Source organism: Aulonocara sp. 'chitande type north' Nkhata Bay, linkage group LG1, assembly GCF_057382095.1.
Source record: "Aulonocara sp. 'chitande type north' Nkhata Bay isolate Kocher_YH1m ecotype deep benthic linkage group LG1, A_spYH_male_GT1.1, whole genome shotgun sequence".
In the NCBI taxonomy this organism is placed as follows: domain Eukaryota; kingdom Metazoa; phylum Chordata; class Actinopteri; order Cichliformes; family Cichlidae; genus Aulonocara; species Aulonocara sp. 'chitande type north' Nkhata Bay.
The window spans coordinates 18,538,095-18,553,475 of NC_141344.1; the positions used below are offsets into that span (position 1 = coordinate 18,538,095).

Sequence of the window (15,381 nt, forward strand, 5' to 3'; positions counted from 1 at the left end):
GGGTCTCGAGCGCGCGCTCTCTCTCTTTTTCTCTCGCTCTACAGGGCGGCGCTGATGGTGATGATGGCAGCGAGCGCGAGCGATTTCATCGTATCTTTTTTTTTTTTCACGAAAGCAGGCAGGAGGGGCGCTAGAGGATGAGGGAGGGGAGGAGGAGGAGGGAAAGCTGCGCGAGACTCACCTAACGCGGACAATCTGGCTGACGTCAGAGCAGCCGAGCTCTAATCACGTCCGATGAAAGATTATTCAAACGAAAGAGCCGTTTAAATGGCAAACGTCGCCCCCGTGTCTCGTGGCATCAGTGGAAATCGTGCAGCGGTGGGAACGTTAAAATGCCCCAGCGCGGTCACCGTCTATTCCCTGGGACAAGCATGACGTGCGATTATGTCAACAGCATAAATAGGCCTGACCTTGTGATCCCGGCGAGCGAGTTTACTGTGTAAAAGTACTACAGTGATTTTTAAATAACGTTTTAGGAGTTAAATACAAATTCCGTGTATCCTATGCACAGGTATGCTATATAACGTCTGCCGTTGGGTAACTGTAACGGTGTAAAGCAGCACAATCGCAGTCACTCATATAACCACTAGCATAAACAACTGTTTACGAATGCAAATATAACACTTTAAGTTTTTTAAATATTACATTTAAGATCTTAAGCTCATTAAAAGCTTCATGAGGAAAAATGTGAAGAACAAAAATTCCCAAATTAATGTGGTGAAAGGTACAAAAAAACCCTCTCAGAAACAGGGAAGTGGTCAAAAGTTTACATCCACTCATCATAGGTACAAATGTCACTGTAATATGGGGCTTTTAATTACTGTTTTTGTAACTGTTCTTTTTCTAGGGTGGAGTAATTGTACAGGATACATCTTTAATGACTTTAAAACACTAATTTGGCGAATATACACCCCAATAATTGCTTTAATGTCTCTTAGCAAGTTGCAACCAGACGCTTTTAGTAGCCAACAACAAACTTTTGGCATAATTCTGTCTGTATACTCAGCCATTATCCTTAGCAGAATTGGTAGAGTTCATTTGAATTAATATGGTGTCCTGGTATGGACCTGAGTTTTCAGCATAATCCACAAATTTTAAGTAGGGTTGAGGTCAAGGCTTTGGAAAAACTATTCCAGAAATTTAATGCTAGCCTGCTTTATCAATTGTGTCCAAGTTTCAACTGTCTAGCTGCTGTCCTTGAGGTGCAGTTGAACATTTTGGAGGTAATCGCCTTTTTCATTATTCCATTTATTTTGTGAAATGTACCAGTACCAGTGGCAGCAAAACAGCCCCAAAACACGATGCTGCCATCACCATGCTGACAGATGGAACAGTGTTCTACAGTGAAAGCCTCACCTCCTCCAAACATGCCTCTTGTGATCAGAGCATGGACTTTTTTTTCTTGGTCAGCACCCTTTCAGTCCGTGACTGGCTTCACTGTGGACAGAGACCCTGTTGTTACAGAAGTTTTCAGTTCATGGCAGGCCTTGTGGCTCCCAGCTTGTTCCTGAACATCCTAAACAATTTCCTCTCATCTGAGGGTGACAGGTTGAGTCTTCTGCCAGATTTTGGTAAAGTGAGGACATATCAGAATAACTTGTACTTATGTACAATAGTTTGAACTGATGATCTTGCAATCTGAAGTTCTTTAAAACTGGCTCCAAGAGACCTTCCTAACTTGTGTGAATCTACAAGTCTCCTTCTTAGAGCTTCATTGAGTTCCTAGGTCTTTCCTTGGAGTACTGGTCAGTCCAATGAGTGCTGTTAAACAAATCCTTTTGCCAGCAAAGAAAAACAACCAGTTGTAGTTAATCATAATCACTAAGGGGAATGAACGGTGGTGTTGTCAGTTTTTAAGACATTGTAGAACCTTTAGCACCACCTATTTAAAGTTTTAAGTCAGTGTTTGTACATATTTGAATCTGTATGATTGTGGCTCATTCTCAGCACCAAATTCTTGTTTTGTAAGTTATTAAAGATGTATTCTACACAATCATTCCTCCCTGGAAAAACAACAGTTCAAAGAAATACTTAAAAGCTCCAAATTGAGGTTGAAGACATCCACACCTGGACAACTGATTGCTCCAGACCAGCAAACTGCTTCCCAGGAAAGCAGAAGGGATGTAGCTACTTCTTTTTTTCACAGAACGACACAGAGTCCTGTAAAAACTTTCTTTTTGCATGTGCCTGTTTATAGGTTTGGGACAAACATACACAGCCATTCAGATGAAGTCTCTTTCAGGTAAGTCTTTGCTGATTTCGACAACACACAACCAAACCACATCCTGCACATATCCCATCGGCTTAGCTCCACAAAAAAAAAAAGAACATGTGTATCCAAACTGGCTGACCTGTTGTCACACCTGTTCACCTGCTGACCCCAACCCACAAAACATTATGTGGATTAATTTTATTAATCCACGGTGGTTAGCACTGTTGCCGCACAGCAAGAAGGTCCTGAGTTCAAGTCCACCATCAGGCCGGGGTCTTTCTGTGCGGAGTTTGCATGTTCTCCCCGTGTTTGCGTGGGTTCTCTCCGGGTACTCCGGCTTCCTCCCACCGTCCAAAGACATGCAACTTGTGGGGATAGGTTAATTGGATAATCCAAATTGTCACTAGGTGTGAATGTGAGTGTGAATGGTTGTCTGTCCCTATGTGTTGGCTCTGCGACAGACCGGCAACCTGTCCCGGGTGTACCCCGCCTCTCGCCCTATGACAGCTGGGATAGGCTCCAGCGCCCCCCGCGACCCTGAAAAGGATAAGCGGAAGCGAATGGATGGAATTTTATTCTCCATCATTATGATCTAAATGTTTTCTTGAATTCATCTTTTAACCTCCATCAGGCCTAAAAGTCATATCATTTAAATCACTTGATGGTATTAACAATATCAGTGTCAGCTTAAATCAACATATGCCACATCATGTCAGTGCGGGCGTAAACGTCTCTGTACTCCATAAACCCACAAAATTCCCAAAAATATTACTGAGGACACAGCCTAGCTATCACCAGCAGTTGGAGCAGCAGGGACGTGTGTGTTTAACTTAGGACACTATGTATGTCTATTTGAAGGGTCTGTATCACATTAGTGTGTGTGTGTGTGTGTGTGTGTGTGTGTGTGTGTGTGTGTGTGTGTGTGTGTGTGTGTGTGTGTGTGTGTGTGTGTGATAAACACGTCTAATCCACACATCACATCTGGATGGATGGTCAAGTTAAAAAAAAAAAAAGTAGGGGAGGGGCTCTTTTACAGTGGACCCTGAATGAAACCAGCACAGGAGCTCAACCTGTAGAAGCTCCATCCATCTTTGACAGCCAAGCTGAGATAAAACACACACACACCTACCTCAGATCTGCCCTGAAGCGCCCACATCATGACTCAAGCAATGACACACACACACACAGACGTTCAGCATCAGCAGTTCAATCATGTGCACGTGTGTGAGTGACAGCCAGCGCTGGTGGAGAGGGAGGGCGGATTAACACTAAATTATACCTGAGGGACTTTTGACAAAATGGTGTTTTCAGGTTTAATTACACTAATGCATCAAACAGAAACATGAAGCTTGTTTTTTTGTCTTTTTTTTTTTTTTGTTCCTCAATCATTTAATTTGAATGCACCCATTTTGTAGGAGAAAAAAAACAGTCTCGCACTCATTAGAAAGAAGACCCAACAGGTTCCATCTGTAAATAGACTTTAAAAGGAGAAACATGATGACAACGGTTTAAACAGTGCATTAAACTCATGACAGCATTTTTTAAAAAGTGATGACAGATCATTCAACTAAATTAAAACAATTATCAATAATACTAATAATTGAAAAGCAAAGACGTGAATCATTCAATATACGCACACACTCCCACACACACTCCTACACGCACGCACACACGGGGGATGATTTGAAGGACGGGATGCTGTCGATGACAGATGTGAAGAACAAACACACTGTGTGTATAACATAAGCAGGGAGGACAAAGTTGCTGCTCCTTGCACAGAGAGGACTCCGCCCCCCTTCTCTGTTTTCACAGCTGAGACTCAGAGTTACTCTCGCGGCTGCGGGTCCAGAATATTTTCAGCCAGGCTCGTGAGTTTGCAGTCCTCCAGTGCTTTGACCAGTCGGCTCAGCTTGGCCGCCCTCCCCTCCGCCTGGATGAAGCGGCTGAGAAGCTGATAGGCTTGCTCATACAGCCCTTCTCTCTCGTACTCGTAGGCCAGGTTGTCTATTGCCGGGCCCTTCAGAGCGCGGCAGTTCTTCCCCAAGGCCCTCCCTACGTGCTTCCACTGACGGCCAACTCCGTTAGAAAAGCTCTGCACATCTGCCGCTGTCAGCATTCGGTCCTCTGACGGGGCCACAGGATAAAGATGAAGGGAAAGCATTAATGTAAACCGCAATCAAGTACGATTACATAAACAGTGTTTTACAAACAGATGTAAACAGCAAGCTCTCACAGAAGAACTTAGGGCAGGGGTGTCGAAACTCCTATTAGTTCACGGGTGACAGTGAGTCGAACTCTAAAACCATTACACAATAATGTATATATAAAAAAATAAAATAAAAAAAACACTCCTCAAATGTTTCCATCTCTGAGGTATAAAAACCTGAGCGAGAGTCAAGATTTTAATAATAGCTGGAACCATAAAGCTAAATGAAAGACACCCATCATCCCACTCCACTAAAAAAAAAAAAAAAAAAAAAAAAAACACAGCCAGACAACAGAAATGAGCACTTTCTTTAAAAAAAAAAAACACTGCTCATTTAATAAGAAATGTATTTATACACCAGATGACAAAAATAATCTATGCGTCTCTCCATGTTTCCACATAAACAGAGTCCATCAATCCACCTTTTTAACTGCTTATCCAATTCACGGCTGCAGAGACAATGGAGCCAATCCCAGCTGTCACAGGGTGGAGGCAGGGTGCCCCCTGGACAGGCCACTTGTCTCTCAACTATTCCCAATCTCATTCACACCAATGGGCAACTTAGAATCACCAATAAACCTAATGTGCATTTTTTTTGAATGGTGGTGGGAAGCCTGTGGATTTAGAAAGTCACAACTTTTCAAAATCTACAAATACATTTTCACTTCCCAAACTTTTCCACTCCCGCGTAGTAATCCCAGCATCACTACGTGAAGAATCACATTTCAATTTATCGAAAAATTTGAGTTTTAAAAGAATTTACTGAGAGTCTTTAGCAGGCTGCTTCAATCACACATTTGACTCTTCTGATGTAGTGTTTCTTTTCAGCTGATAACTCCAAATGCTTTTCTAAAAATGTCCAGGTGAGAGCACCTTGGGAGGGAGCTCTAAGCAAATAATAGTACCTGACTCTAGTACAGCAAACTAAATAGTCATATAATCAAAACTACAGTATTTCATACTAATGCTGTAGTTTTCCAGGAGTAAGTGCACACCTGAATCCTCAGACCAGCAGTGTTACATTCTCCGCTGATGTCCAGTCATCCCCCACTATGAGTGTATGACTATGAGAAAAGCTAAAGGCTGCAGCTTTCAACCCAAACTTAAACACCAATAGGACTTGTGTACATGATGCATTATTAATTCCTTGCTTCTCATTTAGTGTTGATGTCAGTTTGGCTGCTGTTTTATATAAAGGGCCACACATAAGGGACACTCAGCACCTCTGGAAACTCCTGTAAACATCTGTAAAATTAACCACATTTATTTTCAAGCTTCAGATTTTTTCGAAACATGTAAACCATGTTTCTAATTAGGTAAGTGAAATTTAGCCATGTTGGTCCACTTTTAAAAGCAGGAGCAAAGAGTCAACAAGAAGGGCTCATCCAGTTGTGAGGCTAGAAGAGAGGCAGAGCATCTGCCAGTCATGTATCATGACACTGCTGGTGGTACACCCAGCAAACGTTTAAGACCCCTGAACTTGTATGACCTCCCTGTGGACATTTAATAAATCCCTTTTCTACATACATAGAGCTCCGATTGCATACGGCTGGAAAAAAGCTCAAGTGGATGCACCCCCACACTGTTTAATTTTAATGTACACCGACAGGACTTTCATACTTTAATACTGCACTGCCCTTTTGCCAGCTGTAGCTGCAGATTCTGCATATTCATTCGTTTCATGTGCTTTAAGATTATAAAACAGCTGTAATGAGTAATTTTCAGCCAGATGGGGACAGTGATAGGATACCTCTCCAGGCTATCTGGAGAGATGGACCGGTGGATTTGAACCCAGGACTTCTCACTGTGAGGCAACAGTGCTACCCAGCTGACCAATGTCCTAACAAGTCTAAAGTTCATCTTAACTTAGCTTAAGCTTTATGTCTTCACTACCTCCTGAAGTGCACATCGCACTTAGCACCTTTAAGTTCACTGGTTTGGTTTTCTGGCTCACTGCTTCAGCAAGCAGCTGGTCTCAAGCAGCAAACACTACTTGCTAAGCACCAAACAACAAACAGGCAAAGTCAGCGAATAGCCTGTGATCACAGAGCTGTGTAATCTCATTGTTCATATGGAAAAAAACTGATCAGAGCAGCTTTAAAGTTGTGCACTTGCATGATCAAAAGTACTGAAAAATCAGGTGCAATTAATAAAGAGCAGTCAGTTCATTAACAAAAATCCCTGCTGTTGTACTTTCACACTTTCCTTTTTTCCCATCAAGACCACCAACATCAATTTACAAACCCCAGGAGAGCCTTAATGTGTCACTGGGTGTTTAATTTCAGTTGTTTGGCAGCCACCAAATCTCCTGCATTTTTATTAATTCAAATTTTAGTTGACCCAATATGAAATCAGTCCAAGTATGAAAACCAAACACATTAGCTGCAGGCATTAATCTCTTCCCACTGACTGGCTGGATTAGGGAGTCAGCTGAAATAGTATTGAATTCATGTGCTGTCGAGAAAAAAAAAGTCAATCAACAAAGTTCTGTCAGCTTCTTGAATTTGTTTTTGCAGACACATGAGGAGAACGAGGAGATGGCAGTAAGCCCACCATTTGTAAATGAACGACAATCCCCGATAGTTAAATTACAGAGAATATCTAAATAATGTACTGTGGACAGCACACCACACACACGACTAGTAACAAGGACAGTCTCGACTCACCAAACACTCTGTTCTGAAACTTGAAGCAGTTGCTGGGAACGGGAGACTCTTCCTGCATGATGGTGACGGACTGTGAGGCAGGACCGCGGGCCTGACTCTGCAGCTGCTGCTCGAGCTCATCGATCTCCTCATCGCGCAGGCGCTCCGGCTGAAAGGCACAAAATGGCAGAAATCACTCAGAATAAAAATAAATGAGAACGTCAAAGTGGGCACACTCTCCGAAGGCCATAGTGACTACAATAAAGGGCAATGGCTTAAATTTGGCAGAAACAGGAGATTATTTGTTTCAAAATGCTAAATTTTGCGGTTACATTTTCAGTGGATCCAAAATCCTGCAGAGCAAGTACTCACAGGAACTAGAAAGAGAGAGGATATTTCCCATATTGGCTTCTCTTCTTTGGCTCTCTGGTAGAATCAAATTTAAAATCCTGCTCCTCACATACAAGGTCTTGAATAATCAGCCCCCATGTTAATGACCTCATAGTACCGCATTAGAGCACTTTGCTCTCAGACAGCAGGCTTACTTGCGATTCCCAGAGTATTTAAAAGTAGAATGGGAGGCAGAGCCTTCAGCCTCCCAGTTTGGATTCAGGAGACAGAAACCCTCTCTACTTTTAAGATTAGGGTTAGAACTTTCCTTTTTGGTAAAGCAAATAGCTAGGGTTGGATCAGGTGATCCCTGAATGCCCTCTTAGTTATGTTGCAATAGGTTTAGACTGCTGGGGGCTTCCTGTGATGCAGTGTTCCTCATTCTGGTCTCTTTTCACTCACTGTATGTTTTGACACCTCTCTGCATTTAATCATTAGTTATTATTAAATCTCTGGCTCTCTTCCACAGTGTGTCTTTTGTCTTGTCTCCCTCTCCTTAAACTCAACTGCTCCCAAAAGTTGGCTGTGTGGAACTCTAACGAGTGATCAGGCTGAACTGTCACTGAGAGAGTGTGGCTGTTAGCTTTCAGGAACAGGTATGATTATGACAAACCTGCTTGTGTGAATCTTTGTGAAAAGGTTTCACATTGCAGCTAAATTACCTTGCAAGAAAAAATCCCATTAGAAATCGGCCAGTGTCAGGCACGGTGAGGTGAAATGAGATCTACTTTTAAAATCTTTTTGCCTCTTTAAAATCACTGGAGAACAGTTTAACAGGAACATCAACCTTACCTGTGACAGGTGGATGTGCTGTAGGCAAAGATCCAGCTTGTCCAGACACCGATCCAGAGTATGAGTGCCTGCCTTGAGCTGGGTTTCCACAGTTAACTCCTGGGACAGAGCAAGCAGCCGGCAGGCGTGCTGGCAGAGATACTGTCTCACCGCTCCAGAGCTGTAGCTCTCCAGGAACTGATGACATGCTGCCACATTCACAAACTTCACCTCCACCCCCAGGAAGGGATCCGCGTCATGGACCTTTAGGATCTCAAATGTACCCAGGCCTCCAGCAGAGTCTTAACAGTGGAAGACTATGATTAATCAAGGTAAACCCTACAAGAGGTTTTTCCTATTTTAATGAGCATGCAGTATGAGAAATGCCTAACCGAGGGCTCACCTGTAAGTGTCAGCTTGATGACTTTGAAAATGATGAACTTTCCCTGTGGGTCTTTGTAGAGAGAGAGCAGGTTCACACCGGGACACAGCGACTGCAGAAACATGACTGCGCATCCCGTCCATTGACCTCCATCCACAGTCTTGTCCGCCATTCTCTGAACACTACTTGAGACAATTAATGCAGAAAGGTACACTTTCATATATTGTATATTCATCAAATATAAAGTGAAATATTTCAAGCTTTGTTTTTGCTTTAACTTCATTGATTTTAATGTACGGCTCATGAAATCAAGTATCTGAGATTAGTAGAATATTTGCCGAGATCAATGGGAATAAAAAAGGATTTACAAAGGAAACATCCGCATGTTTATACACTTGATACTTGGTTTGAGCTCCTTTGCCACTAATTACTGCATAAGTGCAGTAATTAGTGGCATGAAACCGATCAGCTTGTAGCACTGCTGAGGTGTTACTGAAGCCTAGGTTGCTTTGATTGTGGCCTTCAGCTTGTCTGTGTTTTGGTTTTGGGTATTTCTCGTCTACTTTGTAGATTTCTTGCGGTGGGAGTTAGGGTCAAGTGAGTTGGCTGGTAAATGTAGCAGGGTGAAAACATTGCCAGCAAACCATTTGGTGGTAGTTTTATCGCTGTGGACAGGTCCTAAGTGGTGCTGGGAAAGGAAATTGACATCACTATAAAGGTTGTTAGCAGATGGATTGATAAAGTGCTCTAAAGTCTCCTGGTAGACGACTGTGTTGACCACCACCAGCAGCAGCAGATGAAATGGCACCCTAAATTGTCACAGACTGTGGAAACTTCACACTGGACTTCAAACACGTTGGATTCTCCACTCTTTCTCACATATCCAGGACCTTGATTTCCAAATCAAATGCAAGTTTTACTTTCGGCTGAAGACGTCTGTATGTGGTGGCTCTTGATGCACTGACACCAGGCTCTGTCCACTCCTTGTGAAATTCTCTCAAGTTCTTCAATCCACTTTTTCCCCCTCTACAATCCTCTCAAGTCTTCTGTCATTGTGGTGCAAATTTTACAATACTCTTCATTCTTCCAGTCAACTTTCTATTTATATGCTTCAATACAGCAATGACTCTCTATGGCTTATCCTCCGTGAGGAGGGTGTTGATGATCGACTGGACAACTGTCAACTCAGCATTTTTCCTAATGATTGTGCTTGACCACGTGGTTAACAGAGTGTAAATATACTGTGAAATCCAAATTAAATATTCTACAATATTCCACTACATGAGCTACAAACCATAATCAACTGAATTTAATCAAAAACAAGTCTTGAAATAATATGCTTTGTGTAATGAATACAGAATACATGGAAGTTTACTTTTTTAAATTCAATTACATGAATGATATTCAATTTCTTGCACTAGCATAACAAATAAGACAGTGAGCCCTACTCTATCACCTGTTTGTAGGTTTGCTTGTTTGTTAAATTTGAGGATTTTCTCCTTTTCTCGTATTTCTCTTGTCTTAAATGTAATGTTTCTGGGTTTTGTTGTGTTATTTAAACATTTAACTACATTTTTGGATATAGATTTTTTTTTAACTGGTTCAAGGTAAGAGGCAAGGTGAACCCTGGATCGATCCATCACAGGGCTAACATTTGGAGACGGACATCCACACTTACTCACAGATAATTAAAAAAATACTGACAGCAGCAGCTCAGCCTCCTAGCAGATGCACCTGTTTAAATTTCAAGCTTTCAAAACTGACCTCTAACTTTGAGATCACGGTCAATGAGATTCAAACTCACCTGAGATTTTTAATAGATACACCAGCTGTATCAGACCATTGCTTCGTTCTCGAGTTATCACATTATCGCCCAACAAACTTGGGCGTCCACGTCCCCCAACCACTCGCTCAGCAGGATAATAAAAATACCCCATCAGCCTTTTACGACTAAGGGGCAAAAACAACTATTACTCAAACACGCATGTCTTTGGACTGTGTGGTGAAACCGGAGCATGCAGAGGAAACCCATGAAGATGTAGGAAATATGAAAGTCCACAGAAAGGCCCCAGTACAGCAGGAGGTTTGAACCCAGTGTAAATCACTGTTCCTCCACCGTCAGCAGGTAATAAAAACATGTGGTGAGAGACGTACGTCATCTCAAATTCAGGCTCTAAATTTTTGATCAGTGGTCATTAATTCTACGTCTCATTTTATCTGAAGCAGGAGATTCAGTTTCTAATCGTGTTCACTCAGAGTGATGGGATAATAAACCGTATCACCTCTGCTGACTTAACCGCCCGACCCACGGCAGCCAAAATACATCCACCATGTTTCTGGCCTCACTCCACCTTTTTTACCCCAGCTCCCTTCTGAAACCCTCATTACATAAAAACATGTTTAATCTCATCCCTCCCCTCCCCCACTCCAGCCCCTGACTCCTGTGCCCTGGATGAACCGCTGAAACCTGCTGGTGCTGTCTCTATGCATCCTGACTTGGAGCGCTCTGCAGGGAAAGAGGAACCTCTGAGCTGGATTAGGTGCACGTCCTCGCATTTTACTGAATCACAGTATGCTTGGCGGCTAGGTGTACAGGAAACGACTTAGGCAGTATGTAATTATTTGCTATCCTATCAACTGGTACACTGGAAGTATACTGTGAGATTAGTTTAGCAGCTGGATGAGGATTAAGTGATCATCGGGAGCTTAAAATATAAAATTCATCCTTTGCTGCCAAAAGCCAACCTCTAGTATTCCCTGGAGAGCTTGTTTGGGTAACAAAAAAAAAATTTGATTCAGAAGCATGAATCAAACGAATTCAAAAGTGGCTCATTTTGTCCAGTCCAAAAAAATACGAACAATAAATTCAGATGACATAAAAGGGTAAAAATGGAAAGTCCTCACATTTGAAAAGCATAAGCAGAAAACATTTCATAATTCCCCCTGACTAAGTTTGCAAATGATCATTTTCAATTATAAATGTAGCTTTTTAACATCTACTCGCTTCAATCCATACATAAATATAAGAATAACTGACACTGAGGGCTAATAATTTGTTTAATCATCCCTATAAATGATCATATCCTTATGACCACACAGCATTAAGTTACACTTCTAGCGTTTTTAGTAAAGCTCTCTGTTAGAAAACAAAACATGCCAACTACATGGTGACGCCATGCCATATATCATTTATCTGATGTCAAGTCTGGCAAGAGATTTAAAATGACCACAAATTCTTCTTTTTTCTTTTTTTTGGTCTAAAAAAACCTTGAAAAATGTGATCACAGGGTCTGAAGGTAACTCTGTTGCATGTGTCTGCCACACCTGTGTGGGAGTCATGCAAGAAAAAGGTCTTTATTGTCAGGAAAAGACCATCCCTACATGGTTATGTCAGCCTGGGGGGGAGCATCTGTGACTCAAGTGGTCAACAACCAGTAGTTAAATCCTTGGCATGTCCATTCTGTATGCTGTGGTGTTCTTTGGCAACATATTAAACCCCAAATCTCCTCCCATGATAATAATCCTCAGCACACCGACAAATCCACAAAGGAAGACCTCAGAGGCAGGAAAGGGAGGGTTATCGTTCCTGTGAAGGTAACACTTGTTACATGCAGGAAAACCCTCAAACATCTTTCAATTGATGGACATGAAGGAAGAGAGGTCAAAGATTTGCAACCCAATGTGAAACACCAGGTGGACAACACAAGCTTCTGTGGCTGAGAGCGTAATTACTTTTTCACACAAATGAATGATGTGGTGAAGCATGCGACCTTTATCTGTAGTCACTGTATCAAAGATCAGAGGTTTGCTCGTCAAAGAGAAAAGCCCAGTTTCCAGAGGATGTACTAGGTGCTATTTACACAACTGAATATTGATGGAAAACAGCTAAAGCTAGAAATATTGATTCCTCATATCCGAAAGATCCTTAAAGTAGTTTTAACAGTAACAGTGTGATCTGACCATCCAGAGATATAAAAATGAACTGACTCTGTCAAAATTCAGAGGTTTCAGCTCGTGAGAAGTGGGTGGCAAAATCAGAGCCTTCGTGGTCATTCATCATCCGAAGCTTCAGCATTCTGTGATTAAATCAAGTCGGTTTTTCCAAGGTTACAGTGTTTTTAAGTTTCAAGTTCAGTTTGACTTGTTTCTTCAGTGAACTGCTGGTTAGAGAGGACAAATTTTCCTCAGCAGAAGTTTGGAAAACCTGAGGCCTTACATGTTGGGAAGGCTCCTCTTTACAGTCAGTATGAATAAGAGGAGCACGTTTTGCATGCAGACGCATAAAAAGTGACTTGTGTTTTTGATCACCTTAACTTGGCAGGTCTTCCAAAACCATTTCAGTTAACCATAAACTTTGTTTACAGTCTATTTTTGCTCAGGCAAGTTTATAAACAGTTTGTAAACTGTAAGTAATGAATTAAGGGGCAAGAAAAAACATTTAACTCCTCTGGAATATCTGAGGTTTCTGAATTGATTCCCAGCAAAATATTATATGGAAAAAAGCACACAATGACTAATAACACACCAAACACAATCTGAAATTCCTCCTCTTCATCATGAATGCCTCTTAAAACTGCTACAGGAAGCATCTGACGGAGGTCGCGGCTGCTGAAGGCGGCTGTTTCAGTTACTAATTTCAAGAGTTCATTTGTTATTTTCCACCTTCACTGTTTGTTATCTAGCTGTTCATAAAGGACACGAAAATGTTTTCAGTTTATTCAGATTTTGTTTTTATCTTATTTTGACTTAGAAGATCAGATCACATTATTTCCAGTGTCTTTAAAACAGTTATCAATTTATTTTTCAATTTAGCCTTAGATTCCTTTTAATTTTGGGCTGCCATGGTATCAGAAAACCCTCTTCAGCATGGCTCTTGTGTTTCAAGTTAGAACATTCTAATTAGGGAGACACATCCAACGCAATGTGTGAGGGGTTCATCTCTGAAAACGACATTTAGCACATCTGAACTAACTCAAAGTTACATTAACAACAGGAGGCTAGTTGTGAATAAGTTATTTATCCCCCTGTACATCGAATATGACTAGCACTTCCACTATAAGTAGAGTATGGATGACCTGGGTAATGAAGCTGACTTAAAATAATGGTTCCTACACCAGCAGCCTGAGCCATGGATCCATGCTTTTATGTCAAATTCTGACCCTACCATCTGAATGTTGGAGCAGAAAACAAGACTCATCAGACCAGGCAATGTTTCCCCCCCCCTGATCTTCTATTGTTCAGGTTTGTTGAGCCCCTGTGAACTGTAGCTAGGGTGGCACTCGCTGTGCCCTCTGCTGCTGGTATGGTCTTGTGCAGCTGCAGCCTATTTGCTTCCAAGTTGGATGTGCTATGTTTTCATAGATGCTCTCCTGCATACCTTTGTTGTAACTAGTGGTTATTTCAGTTGCCGTTAATTTCCTATGAGCTCAAAGCAGTCTGCCCATTCGCCTCTAGCATCAACAAGGCCATGTGATTGGCTGATTAGAAATCTGTGTTAAGAACAGGTATATCCAATAAAGTCGCAGTTAAGTGTATAATAAATACGTACATCACGATTACAGCTTTAGCTTTGACTTCTAAAGTCAGGCAAGCCAGAAAAAGTTCGAGATCCACTGAATTATAAGCAAAAACATTAACAAATGTTGCTATCTGAGGATATTTTATTACATTGCTATGTTTCCTAGCTTAAAGTAACAACAAAACCTTCGATTACAGCTTATAAACTCATCATAAATTAAGCCTTACAGAAACAACAGAAAACACACCCAGAGTTTACTCAAATTATAGACTATGTAACTTTAATGTCAAAGCTATAACTGTTGTCCAACTTAAAACTAGGGGACGTGGTTGCTATGCGACCCGTACGTACAGGTGAGCTAGCTGATTACCTTCATAACAGTTTGACAGCTGCATTGGTTTGAGTCAGAACACCGCAAAGATAGCTATTCCGTTTTAAAATGTCAGTACCTTATACTGAAAGGGATGGAGGTTACTGTGAGAAATGTCACGCAGAATAGATAGAGCTACCGTAAAGCTACGAGCAGCCACGCCGCTGAAGCGGCCCAAAGCCTCGGGAAGCCCACACGCCTAGTTTCTGCCTAGGAGGTCCTTTGATTCACCGTGAAGTAACACTTTGACAAACTCGGCTCAAACTTACCTTAAAACTTTGTTAAAGTGTTTGGTAACGCTTCCTTCTGTGGAATCACACGGACAGTATGAGCTTCCTGGCTTCCCATTGGGTGAGCAGCAATCAAGCTGCATTCTGATTGGTGAAAATCAACGAGGAAAATCGTGACGGGAAGGAAGTGTTTTTTTTGTGTGCGTGAGGTTTTCTTTTTTTTTTCATTTTAACGTAAACGTTCATATGTAGTTCAACGAATCTCGTTACGAACAATTACATCTAGCATTTAATCATAAATATAAACCTGAACCAAAACACTGAAACACTTTACTGGCTCTTTGACGAGTCTAATTTCTCACTGTGTTCGCTGGGTTTTTGTGTGTTAACAGATTTAAACAGCTGCTGGGGAAAACCAAAACAATGCACTAGGCATATTTGCATAGTCACACAAAGCGATGCAGGGGTGCAAAGGTTTTCCGGAAATTTAGACACAGGTGCAACTGATCTAAGAAATCTAATCAAAAACATTAATCAAATGGAACTTTTATGTCATTTATGAACAAATATATCTGCTGGCTTCAGCTTTTAAATGTTATTTTGTTTAAATATATTTGTTTTTGGGGACTTTTAGCCTAACACAACTAAATCTGAATG

General features: G+C 41.5%; 1 protein-coding gene and 1 long non-coding RNA gene across 4 annotated transcripts; one reads left to right on the forward strand and one right to left on the reverse strand.

The window, feature by feature from the left end:
* The first annotated feature begins 11 nt into the window (after window positions 1-11).
* On the forward strand, window positions 12-7,973 carry LOC147338951 (uncharacterized). Its single transcript, XR_015128413.1, has 3 exons — window positions 12-511; window positions 2,198-2,242; window positions 7,111-7,973. It is a non-coding gene; the product is annotated as an uncharacterized LOC147338951 (long non-coding RNA).
* tradd (tnfrsf1a-associated via death domain) lies at window positions 3,447-14,916 on the reverse strand. Of its 3 annotated transcripts, none has more exons than XM_086286668.1 (5): window positions 14,764-14,916; window positions 8,628-8,791; window positions 8,246-8,526; window positions 7,085-7,232; window positions 3,451-4,336 (listed from the first exon to the last, which is right to left on the reverse strand). In XM_086286668.1, the coding sequence occupies exons 1-5, from the start codon at window positions 14,865-14,867 to the stop codon at window positions 4,038-4,040; spliced, it is 996 nt and encodes a 331-aa protein (XP_086142794.1). In that variant the 5' UTR covers window positions 14,868-14,916; the 3' UTR covers window positions 3,451-4,037. The 3 variants fall into 3 exon arrangements, with proteins under 3 accessions (XP_086142785.1, XP_086142794.1, XP_086142802.1); XM_086286676.1 differs by having other exon boundaries at window positions 3,452-4,336; window positions 8,628-8,788; window positions 14,764-14,891; XM_086286659.1 differs by lacking the exon at window positions 14,764-14,916 and having other exon boundaries at window positions 3,447-4,336; window positions 8,628-10,986.
* Between the last annotated feature and the right edge of the window lie 465 nt (window positions 14,917-15,381).